Raw genomic sequence first — 12925 nt, 5'->3', positions numbered from 1 at the left:
AAAGGGGAAGTACCCAATGATTTTAGGAAAACCTTAATTAAACCACTGTATAAGAAAGGTGACAAGAGTGAATGTCGGAATTATCGAGGCATTAGTCTGGTCTCTGTAGGTAGCAAATTACTGAGTAATATGATACTTTTTAGACTGAGACATGCTGTAGACAAAGTTTTAAGGGAAGAACAATGCGGTTTTAGAAAAGGTAGAGGATGTGTCGACCATGTTTTCACTCTTAGGTTAATAATTGAGAAGTCCCTTCGTTGTCAAACACCTTTGGTCCTTAGTTTTATCGATTATGAGCAAGCTTTCGATTCTGTTGATAGAACAGCGTTAACAAAGGTCTTATCGTTATATGGTATACCAGAAAAATACATTAAAGTGATTTGCGCTATGTACGAGAATAATACTGCTGCGGTTAAGGTAGGAAATGAGGTTAGCAACTGGTTTTGTATTAAATCAGGAGTTAAGCAGGGTTGTGTTCTATCCCCCTTTATATGGATCATTTTGATGGACTTCGTCTTAAGGAGCACAGGAAAGGCAATTGGAGACCATGGAATCAAATGGGAAATCAAAGAACGCTCCTGGACTTAGATTATGCTGATGATTTAAGCATATTAGATGAAAGTGTGAGCAAAATGAATGAATTTTTAGAGGTTTTACGAGTTCAGGGTGCTAAAATAGGCTTGAAAATTAATGTTAAGAAGACTAAGTCACTAAGGTTAGGAATAAGTGAAGATGAACAGGTGACCTTAGGTAACGAAAAGATTGATCAGGTTGGGAGCTTCAGTTACCTTGGTAGTATTATTAGTAAAGATGGTGGGAGCAGTGAAGATGTTAAAAGTAGAATAGCTAAAGCTCAGGGTGTTTTTTCACAGTTAAAAAAAGTTTGGAAGAATAGAAAGATAAGCCTACAAACCAAGATTAGAATATTGGAAGCTACAGTGATGACAGTGGTCAAATATGGCTCTGAAGCATGGACACTCCGAAAAGCAGATGAAAATTTACTAGATGTTTTCCAGAGAAATTGCCTACGGATTGTTCTGGGTACCCGGCTGACTGACCGTATTTCAAACAGTAGGTTGTACGAAAAGTGTGGTTCAATCCCGCTTTCTGGGGCTATAATGAAAGAAAGGTTGAGATGGCTAGGCCACGTTCTACGGATGAAGGATGACAGATTACCGAAGATTGTCCTTTTTGGCCAACCGTCTGGGGCTACACGGAAAGCAGGTCGTCCTTGTCTGGGTTGGGAGGATGTCATAAATAAGGATTTAAAGGAAATGGGAACTTCCTGGGAGGGTGTAAAGAGGGAGGCTTTAAATAGATTAGGTTGGAGGAGGAGTGTGCGTAGCTGTGTTGGCCTCAGGCGGCTTGGTGCTGCAGTGAGTTATTAGTAGTAGTAGTATTAGTAGTACTTCATCAGTGATAGAAATTCTGAATTGAATGCACGTTGCGAAATTTCTCCCAACGTTGAAAGGACAATCGTTTCCCAATTGCAACATCTTTTCCACGAAAATAATAATTTAGTGCGTCTGTTCAAAACAGCCATCGATTTGATACCTACTGATACGCATAAAATTGTTATTTCCGCTGACAAAAAGCCTCCTGGCCAACATGTGCGTAGATACATTGCTCCAACTATCGACGAAGTGGCAATCGTTATGGTCGGTGATCAGTTTTTACCTCGAGATATTATTCTTCATAAGCGAAACGCTCAGTTGTTAAGAATTGCTGAAACTCATCGATGCTACGATGCCCTACAATATCCTATCATTTTTCGGGATGGAGCCGACGGCTATTACTTTAATATTAAATTGATGAATCCAGCCACTAACAAAGAAATGAATAAGAAATGCAGTGCAATGCATTATTATTCCTATAGACTAATGATTCGGCAGGATGAAGAAAATTATATTTTAAAATGCCGTGAATTGTTTCACCAATTCATCGTTGATATGTATGCTAAAATTGAATCAGAATGTTTGCTATATATCCACCTGAATCAGACCAAGCTCCGCTCTGAACAATACATTCATTTGCGAGATGCAGTTATAAATGACGGTAATACCACAAACGTTGGAAGATTAACAATTTGACCTTCGTCATATGCTGGAAGTCCCCGTCATATGCATGAATATGCTCAAGATGCTATTGCGTATGTTCGTCTCTATGGTCGTCCAGATTTATTTATTACATTTACATGTAATCAATCTTGGGACGAGATACTGCAGCTTTTACTTCAAGGACAATCGGCGGTTCATAGGCATGACATTACGGCCCGTGTCTTCCGGCAAAAGTTGAAATCACTGATAAACTACATAGTAAAACTTGAAGTGTTTGGGTCAGTGCGATGCTGGATGTACTCAGTGGAATGGCAAAACCGAGGTTTTTCACACGCACATATACTAATCTGGCTACATAAAAATATTACTTCGAACGAAATTGATGATGTGATTTCCGCTGAAATACCTGATAAAAATGTCGATAAGGGGTTACATGATATTATTGTAAAAAATATGATACATGGACCTTGCGGTGCACTGAACGAAAATTCACCATGCATGGCCAAAGGAAGGTGCACAAAGCAATATCCTCGACTTTTAGTATCAAACACAATTACTGGCAATGATGGTTACCCACAATATAGAAGAAGATCTACTGAAGATGGCGGTAAAACAGCAATAATAAAGAAGCGTAACGGTACCACCATCGAAGTAGATAACCAGTGGGTTGTTCCATATTCCCCATTATTATCAAAAACATTTAATGCACCCATAAACGTTGAATACTGTAACTCCGTAAAGGCAATCAAATACATATGTAAATACGTCAACAAAGGCAGTGACTTGGTAGTTTTTGGCTTGCAGCCCGAAATCAATGATTTCGATGAAATCGTACAATATCAGGCTGGAAGATACATAAGCAGTAATGAAGCTGTTTGGCGAATTCTTTCATTTCCGATACATGAACGTAGTCCAGCTGTTGTTCACTTAGCGGTACATTTACAGAATGGTCAACGTGTTTATTTCACGGAAACCAACGTGCAACAAAGAGTCCTGAATCCACCGGATACAACATTAACAGCTTTTTTTCGCTTTGCAAAAATGATTCTTTTGCAAAAAAACTGCTGTATACTGAAGTGCCTTCGTATTACACGTGGAATACTAAAAATAAAGTATTTGAACGTCGAAAACAGGTAAGTCAGTCGACGGCCAACCTACCATCTTCAAAGATACCACGATAGGAAGACTCTACACCGTTCACTCCAATCAACATGAATGCTTCTTTCTACGCCTGCTTTTGGTGAATGTACCCGGTCCGACATCCTTTGAGTATTTGAGGACTGTAAATGGTACTATACATGACACTTACCGTAGTGCATGCCAAGCTCTGAATTTATTGGAGAATGACCAACACTGGGATAACTGCATCAATGACGCGTGCGAAACGTCAACCCCAAGTCAAATTCGTGCATTGTTTGGCATCATTTTAACAACTTGCTCTCTATCAGCTACTACAGAGTTATGGGAAAAATATAAGTCAAAAATGTCCGAAGATATACTCCATCGAAAACAGTTAGAGACGTCAGATATGACTTTTGATTTTACATCAGAAATTTATAACTACACTTTAGTTGTTATAGAAGATTTGTGCGTACGTATGGCAAACAAACCTCTTCAGGATTTGGAAATGCCTTCACCTAACCGTATCGCTGCTGTTTCGACATGTGTAGAATTGGATCGTGAACAAAGTTACAGTACGAGTGATCTATTGTCGTATGTACAAAATAACATTTCCAAGTTAACGTCGGAACAAAAAGACATTTATGATACGATAATGCATTGTGTCGATAACAACGTTGGAGAAATTTTCTTTTTGGATGCGCCAGGAGGTACTGGTAAAACGTTTGTGATAAAACTGATTCTGGCATCAATTCGATCAAAAAATGATATAGCGTTGGCAATTAAGTCGTCCGGAATAGCCGCAACATTGCTGCCTGGTGGAAGAACTGCTCATTCCGCTTTGAAATTGCCTCTGAACTTGCATTCTACAGAAACTCCCACGTGCAATATTTCCAAATCATCTGGGATGGGTAAAGTATTGCAGCAATGCAAACTTATTATTTGGGATGAATGCACAATGGCACACAAAAAATCGCTCGAGGCTCTGGATCAATGCTTGATCCAGAATAACGATGCAGGACTCATCCGAGGCCCTGTGATTGGAATGAGTACACTTTAAATCCTTTAACGAGGATCCGTTGGAGGGCAAGTCTGGTGCCAGCAGCCGCGGTAACTCCAGCTCCAATAGCGTATATTAAAGTTGCTTTGATGGCCGTTGTTACTGTCTCCCATTTATGCTCCATGCAAACGTGTCTTTTTACAATGACAAACTAGAGTCGTACCGGTTGGAGGTTCTCGCTGGGGAACAATCGCAGGTTGACTACAAGTTGACTTGGATGAAAATTTTCCTCTCATGCATATCACTCCACAATGCTGAACTAGAGTCCACCCTCTCATGCTAATTCACGGTGGGTTGGGTTCAAACCTTTTGAGGGTTTAACGTGTTAATTCACTGCGAGTGAGAATCTTTTAATATCAGCCCGGCGCAATATGTTGAGTTTGACTGTATCTTTCCCATTTGCAGGCTATTAAGTAAGTATATTTTCAACGGAAGTCATGGCCAATTGTAGAAAAAGCCAAGACAGAACCTTAGAAAAGAGAGAAATTGATTACTTGCAGAGATTTAGGCACATGGCAAGGTCAGTTTACCTTTTTCTAATTCTATTTTCGATCCATATGTATAAAGTGTTGGCCTGTAGTGAATAGATATTCACTATAGTATATCTGTACTATAGTATATCAGAATAGATAATCTGTAGTGAATAGATATTAATCAAACAAAAATATAATCTCTTTGACAAGAATATAAATAATATTCTTCAATAACAAAAAAAGGAAAAAAAAAACGTAGCATAGACATATAGCGGTGAAAGTAGGAGGTTACAGTTTAAGATTTTTAGTCTGTTTGATTAAACTTTCAACTAAGCCTTATCTGGAAAATTGATATATATGAAACTCTGACCTACGAGTATACACCACTGCGTTTACTATCCTAAGCAACTAGTATTTATTTAGATTTATATTTTCATTTTTAAACTTTGATATGTTGAAAACCATTTTTGAAGAATAAGTGCTCGAAGCCTTCTGCAACGAATTCACCTTAGCATTATGCCATTTGAGACGAAAGTCCCCGAAAATACAAAATCCCCAAAGATTCTTTCTTTCTTTTAATATCAGCCCGGCGCAATATGTTGAGTTTGACTGTATCTTTCCCATTTGCAGGCTATTTAGTAAGTATATTTTATAATCGTGAACTGTATTTTGTCTTAAGGCATGTCCAAGTCATCGAAGCTGCTCTTTTATGACACTAGTCACATATGCTGATCTGGCTCGTGTTCTTTGCGCTAATAATGAATATTGTGGCTAAACTTTGTTTACTAAACACATTTTGTCCTCGTTTTCTCTCTTCAGTGCTAATGTTCAAGTGTTAAGTTTAACATTCTTTATAGCCATTTTAAATACCACAAATTTTAGCTTCATTCTGGTCTTTTCACTTTCCCATACTTAACTAAGTTCAGCAAAAGTATCTTGCTGTTTTACTTTTTTAATTTCTATTTTCCTCTGTAACCCTCATTGTTAATTAAAAAATGTAACAAATTTGCCTGATTTTTTAACTACTTCATTGTCTGTCTTTATAACTCTTTAAAAATGTTCCATGAGGTTTTTGTCAGCTTTAATGATTTGAGATCAACAAATCGTCAGATATAAAGCGAAAAGTCTTTTATATAATTTGCTCAGTTTCTTTCCGACGATTTATTTATTTTCTAATTTTGTTTGCTTGATAAACAGGAACTTTGCTTTGTGGGTGTGTTTTGTTGACATCCACTACAAAATTGGTGAAATATAATAATAGAATTCTTTTATAATGTAATTGTTCGCCCTGTTCTTCTTCAATTTCTTTTTAAAAATTTCCTGTTGATTATTTTCCATATTTCTTGGATTTGGGCTATCTACTGCACATAGCCTTACCGACATGCTTTTTGTTAAGGATGCAGCTGTTTACCATGTTATCTTTTGTGCCTACTTATTGTTTTCACGCCCCTCCCCCTCATAGAAAATCCATTTAACTAGGTAGGGTTATATGTAGCCCATCTGTATTATTTCACTTTTTAGGGGTGAAGGGTTGTCTGCGGAAGAATAGCAGTTCATATTTCTTTGCTTTGCATGTCAGTGTTAATTTGATCAAATAATTTTCTAGAGTGAATATTTTGTGAAAAATGTACGCGTTTTTTCTCAGTTTGGTTGAGTAATCACCTGTGCCCTTGACAGGACTGCAGTCTATGAGTAAAACTGAGAGGTCCAAAACTATCCCATCTCCCCGTTTATCCCAATAAACGTTTATTGGTATTATTTTGTGATTGTTATTTAAAATTTATTTCTCTTGTTGACCCCCATCCTTTCTCTCACGGCTACCATCTAGATAAAATGCCGTTTTGTTGGAAAGGAACATAAATGGGTATTTTCTCCTACTCGTTCACAAATCATATTATTAATTGAAGTAAATATATAGACAGCCTATTGCTTGTTGGTATATGCAATACTGTCTTTTGAAGTTTTTGTAAATTATAGTCATGGAATATAAATCAGTTAATGTACATACTAGTAAGTGAACTATTTCTTTCTGTTTCTTACTTTTCTCTTATAAAGATATATTTTTTTAAATTTTTTTTTCTTTTTTAGGGCAGCTTTGTTTGCTCAAAGGATGTTTATGAAAGCCTATGCCAACAGAACAAAAGCAATGATTCTCTATGCTACTGAAACTGGCAAATCCCTTGGTTTTGCGAAACAATTGGCATTTGTATTCTCAAAAGCTTTCAAACCCGAGGTGAGTGTATTGATTATTTATTAATGTTAATGGTAAAATTGACTGTGATCCCAGGACCTAACTTGTAAATCCAAGCTATTGGCTATCATGGTTTTGGTACATTTTGGACTGTCAAGGTTGACGCCTTTTCTTTAGGTTGTTTATTGTTATTGTCATGATGTAGTCTTAGAGCATATCGAACTCTAGTTTGTCAGATTTTGGAAGGAGTGGCCCCAAGACCTCCCATGAGGATGGATGACACTTAACAGAGAGAGAAGAGATGATAGAGTTTTCATTCCAAATGGGTATACTGCATTACATGCTTCTCGTGGAGTTAGTGTAGGTCCTGGGCTCCTGGGGATATTCAAGTCCAAGCAGGTACAGGCGGTCCTATAGCACTTGCACCGCGGTCTGCGAAGCTAAGTGGCAGTGTAAGCGCATACCTGCATGTCACACAATCCTGAAAAATAAATTTTCTCTTTTCTTCAACTTGTCTATGCTTGATTTCTACTAGATTATAGATTTTTGTGCTTATTTGAAAAGCACATTTTGCTACAGTATCATCAATAAAAAGCAATAAAAGGTTGTTTCTTTGGAATTTCAAAAGTTTGAAAATTGCATTATTGTTAGGCTTAAGGCTATACAAAAACCGTGTAATAGAAAATAAACACTGCCTTAAGTCTGAATTATTGTGTAATAACTCGAAAAACTACTCTTTGAAAGATCTTACTCCTTAAAAGCAAAGTATATATGTATATATATATATATTGCAAATATATTGTTTGTAATGGCAGTTGGACTATGCATTGTTTTACCGTTATTAGATATCTTTTGGATGTCGTTCTGATAATTAGCAAAAGTACAAAACTTTTGTGTAGGACGTCTCTTGTTTTTACAATGTTCCCTGCAATAACGATGTCAGTTTAGTGGATGGCTACTCCAAAAGGGAAACATGATCATAAAAAGAAAGTAGTACCATTCGATGTCTTATTTTATGCTTTTTTCAAAACACCGTGGTCTCTTTTCTGTTACATTGCAGCACATGTAGTTTATTAGTATCGCTATTGCATTCAAGGTTATGTGCATGAAAGATTATGATGTTGCCAAGATGGAGTTCCAAGATTTGATTCTCGTAGTGGCGTCTACATTTGGAAGTGGTGATCCTCCGGATAATGGAGAAAAATTTTACAAATCTCTCAAGAAGAGGTTCGTTGAGCAAGGAAACACTCCAAACATAGCATCGTGAGTATTTTTCCTCCTTATAGTTATGCACTTGGAGAACTTAATAGATTAATTTAGATTTTCACCTATATGTAGGATTTTAGTTTGGATTTATTTCTCTAAAGTTATTAATTTCGAATTCTGGTTGCCTCCGAAATTATAATATTGTCTTTAAATGTCAAGCTTTAGGTCACCTCCTAACAGTAAGCTGTACGAAAAATGTGGTTCAGTTCCGCATTCTTGGGCTATAAAGAGGGGAAGGTTAAGATGGCTAGGACACGTTCTGCTGATGAAAAATGACAGATTGCCAAATGTTGTTCTTTTCCATGAATCGTCTAGGGCCAAACGAAAAGCAGGTCGTTCCCGAATGAAATGGGAAAATACCGTAAGGAAATAATTACGTGAAATATGAGCTGTTTGGGACGTTGTGAAGAAAGAGCCTTTATGGGGGAAAAGCATGCGTTGCTGCGCTGGACTCAGGCAGCTTGGCGCTGCAATCAGCTGTTAGTCGTAGTAGTAATTTTAGGTCATTCACTATCAAGTATCACTGCTAGCCATTCGTTTCCTGTAAAATTGAGCCAAGACTGATTTTTTAATCATTTGGAATTTAGGAATGCTCTTAGAAAACCCATTTCCATTTTCAATTCTTTGAAAAGCAGATTCGGAAGTTGAGTCGTTGAAAAAAGAATCATTATTATGGTTGGCACGATTATGGACACCTAAATAAAAGGGATTACCTAGCACAGGGAGGAAAAATTAAAACTAAAGCTTAAAAAAATGTAATGTATCCCGGCTATTGAATAAATTAAATTGCATTGTCAGCAATATTATTAGATTTAATTTCTAACGTCTGCATTACTGAGGCCCCACTACCGCAGACCTGGCAATGTACTTGAATTTATTTGGTGGACTGTGGTTGTGATCTTGGGCAGAAATGTTGTTCCCTTTTTTTCTGGCTTAAATCATCTTCCCTTGAAAATACCAGTTTTAAATTTTTGACTCAGACATAGTTAAAAATTATTCTTAACAAAGTAAATTTCAATATAGGTTATACAGTTTGTGATAGAGCCAATTAAGAAATTGTCAAGACTCGAGAAGGTTACCGTACTGATTACAATGACGTCTTCCAAAAGATGTCTAAAAATGATATGGACAACCACATAAAGGCAGGAGGGGGTATACCAAGGTGCCCTCTCTCTCTGTTCCAAATGTATAATATTTCCTTATATAGATAAAAGAAAAGGTCAGTGATCTAGCAAAAATGCCTAAATATTAGATTAAGTTTACAGATTTACAGAATAAGTTACAAGTTAAGTTACAGATCATAAAGTTTACTGATTTTTATAAGTTGTTCAGTCTATAAATTTTTAGCTGTCGTATAATCTCAGGAATAGAATAATAGTTCTTTTTTTCTTCTTTCTTTAGTTCAGAAAAAAAATGTGCCTCGTTTCTACAGGGTTATTGTTTTGCTTCCCAGTATCCTAAAGTAATATGTAGCATTTATTTCATTCACTCTGTCTTAAATTTTCCTTTCTTTGCATTAAGCAAGTCTTTAAGTAGTACATTTTTATAACGATTTTTGTTTTGTTTTCTTTAATGTTTAAAATCTGATGATTTTTATTTCTTCTTAGGGATAAGCCAGCTCGACTTGCCGCCAGAATCCAGGCTCAGGAAGGAGAAAGAAATATGCGTGGCCCTTTAGTTAAGCTCCCAAGTCAGAGATTTGAGGATCCTGCACAGATAGTCAAATCAAGCGATTGGCTAATTAACGTACGGTTAGTATCTTCTAGTCTCTTTTTTTTTTCTTTTTTTTTTTCAATATTAGCAGGTGACGGCTTATTTATTGCTCCATAGCTCTCAGACTTGAATTATTTCTGACTCTCTCAATCTCTTTTTGCTGGGTCTTTTAATTCCTTTGTCTTCTTCAAGAAGACGAACAACTGACCAATACGCCTGGAACATGCACATACATAGGACCCTATTTCTGGGAGGAGGGGGGGGGGGGTTAAAACGGAAATCTTTGTACTATTTTTTTTTTGGGGGGGGGGGGGGGTCATGAGCCAGAATCTTCTAACAAGATAGTGTTTTCTATTATTTCACTTTCATACTTGCTTTAAGATCTTGATAAAGTAGAATAATGGCTTTCGAGTAGAATACGATCTGGTGTTTCTGGAAATGAGAAAGGGGTTGTCAAGCCTATGGGAGAATATGCAAAGACTGGCGGGGTCATCATTATGAAACTAGGCAAAAAGTAGAGCTTAAAATACACTTTTTGGTGTCTAAGATTTTTTTTCATATTGTTTATGTCCTTTTTATTACAGCATTCTACTGTAAAAATGATGGTTAGAAGAGGTGGTGTCAGAGAGGCCAATTTCCTACTTCGGTCATCCAACAACATAAATTGAAAAGCGTTGCAATATTAGCTTCAAACAAGATGCAACGTGGCTATATTTCTCCTAAAAAGTTTTTTTGGACAGTGCGAGGGTTGGGGTTTTGTCACGGGCTTACTCTGGATCTTGTACAAGTTAAAATTCCTTGCGTCATTGTTTTTCGTAATGGCGCAATATGAATTTCGTTTTTGTAGAAAAGGTGGGATGGGAGATCTTTTTTTTCCCTTCAGCTTGCTTTTGCAACGAGTTTGGTCTTGGTCATTTTGGAGCAGATTTAGAAGCCCGTTTTTTCTGTTTGTATAATGCAACAAAAATGTTGTCACAAACAAATACAACGTAGAAACAATAGGGAAAGTTTTTTCAAGACAATGGAAATTATTTATGTAGATATTTCGGCCCTATGTCCAAGGGCCGTCTTCAGCACAATACAATACTATATATATATATATAAAAGAACTTACATCAAATTGTGAGAATTAAAACTGAATATAAAAACACTTATTAAAACATTTTTTTTTAAATATAGCCCTAGCATCCTTACTTCAGCGAAGTTCAACCAGGACCGGCGAAAAGAATGAAATGAAGAAATATAAACTCATTCAAACTAAAGAGAAATAAAATGATTAGATGCAATTTCTTAAAGCTAATCTTGCTTGTTTAGCAGCCTGTCTCAAAGGCCTTTTCGTAGTTGGTTCAGTAATATTATAAATTGGTTTAGTAAAATATTTTGTTAGATCATTTTTAATTAAATTTGAGTATAAAGAATTTAGTGAGTATTCCCCCAAGTCCCTGTTCAAAGAAATATTTTTATTTATTTTGAGATTAATTTCAATTGATTCTCGAACCACCTGTTTTATTCCCAAATCATTACTAATGAGTGAAGAGTTTTCAAAATGTATCATGTGGGACGGATTATTAAATATATGCCAACCTAGAGCAGAATCAAAGGAGTTGTTGGAACCATTTGAAATTAAGGCCTTGTCTATGTCATTTTTATGCTGTTGTAACCTTTTGTCTAGATTCTGATGGGTCCTGCCGACATAGTATTTTCCGCAATCACAGGGTATTTGATAGACCCCTCTTTGGCGAGTAACTGGGGTCTTATCTTTACCCGAATTTAAGAAATTGATGATTTTAAAATTATTAGTAAAAACTACGTACAGATTATTTTTTGTGCAAATATTTTTTAATTTTGTTGTAATCTTTGGGATATACGGAAGATAGACAATATTTGAGGGCTTATCAATAGCCTCACATTGTGAAGTATCTTCTTCGATTTTACAAGAGTGTCTTTTTATTCTACGGCTAATTATTTTATTTACAAAAGGAATGGGGTATCCATTACCAAAAAGAATATCTCTGATAAAATTTATTTCTGCATTTATATATGAATGGGAGCAAATATTTAGGGCACGATCAATGAGGGAAATTACAACTGCTCTTTTAACTTGTGGGGGGTGATTTGAATTAAAGTGAAGATATCTATTGTTTTGTGTTGGCTTTCGATATATAGTAAAATCCAGTTCATCAGCATTACGAATAATTAATACATCTAAAAACGGTAGTTTATTTTCAATTTCAACTTCAAGGGTGAACTGCAAATTTCGGTCATAAGTGTTAAGATGATCTAAGAAGCCCCGAAGTTCAGCTTCCCCATAATTCCAAAGTGAAATTACGTCATCCATATAACGACCCCAATAGACATGTTTTAGGAAATAAGAATTCAATGCCCAATTCTCAAGATTCTCGACGTAAATATTTGCTAGTAGCCCGGATAAAGGTGCCCCCATGGGTAATCCATTTTTTTGCTGATAAAAAGAATCGCGAAATTGAAAATACATAGAAAACTTATTACAAATTTTAACAAGAGTCATTAAAACTTCACAATCAATTCCTGTCGCTGAAGTCTCGATCAAGTGGTAATTTTCTTCTATTTTGTTTTTTAATAATTCCTCTGAAATAGTTACATCTATATTTGTATACATGGAAACAATGTCGAAACTACTAACTATTGTGTTTTCTGAAATACTTGTGTTGCTAAGTTTTTTAATCAAATCTGCCGAGTTATGAATATAGGAATTTTGAGAATACAATAAAGGTTTGAAAGCTGCACAAAGCCATTTTCCAATATTGGCAGCGGGAGCTTTAGTACAAGCTACAATAGGTCTTAAGGGAATACCCTGTTTATGTATTTTTGGTAAACCTTAGAGTTTAGGACAGAAACTACCACGGGGAAAAAATTTATTGTATAGTTGTGGGGTGATTTTACCATTTTGTTTTAGCTGCTTTAATTCATTTATAATATAATTAGTGAACTGATCAGTAGGATCATGAGTTATTGTTTGATATGTAATTGTGTCATTTAAATGCGAAAAAATTTTGTTGTCATAGTC

The 12925-nt window shown here is 36.0% G+C and overlaps 1 protein-coding gene across 1 annotated transcript; it reads left to right on the top strand.

Annotated features, from left to right (window-relative positions):
• The first annotated feature begins 4658 nt into the window (after nucleotides 1-4658).
• Nucleotides 4659-10011, top strand: LOC136024624 (nitric oxide synthase, salivary gland-like). The gene is made up of 4 exons (XM_065700054.1): nucleotides 4659-4756; nucleotides 6798-6942; nucleotides 7997-8163; nucleotides 9774-10011. The coding sequence occupies exons 1-4, from the start codon at nucleotides 4674-4676 to the stop codon at nucleotides 9994-9996; spliced, it is 618 nt and encodes a 205-aa protein (XP_065556126.1). The 5' UTR covers nucleotides 4659-4673; the 3' UTR covers nucleotides 9997-10011.
• Nucleotides 10012-12925: the final 2914 nt, after the last annotated feature.

This window comes from Artemia franciscana, chromosome 3 (assembly GCF_032884065.1).
Source record: "Artemia franciscana chromosome 3, ASM3288406v1, whole genome shotgun sequence".
NCBI classification, from domain to species: Eukaryota; Metazoa; Arthropoda; class Branchiopoda; order Anostraca; family Artemiidae; genus Artemia; species Artemia franciscana.
This window is presented reverse-complemented; position numbering and strand designations above follow the sequence as displayed.

Excerpts from the sequence above, each read along its gene's own strand:
- LOC136024624 (XM_065700054.1), top strand. The coding sequence starts at position 4,674 with ATGGCCAATTGTAGAAAAAGCCAAGACAGAACCTTAGAAAAGAGAGAA. Across the intron at positions 4,757-6,797 it reads AGATTTAGGCACATGGCAAG|GGCAGCTTTGTTTGCTCAAA; the intron begins GTCAGTTTACCT and ends TTTCTTTTTTAG. Across the intron at positions 8,164-9,773 it reads AACACTCCAAACATAGCATC|GGATAAGCCAGCTCGACTTG; the intron begins GTGAGTATTTTT and ends ATTTCTTCTTAG.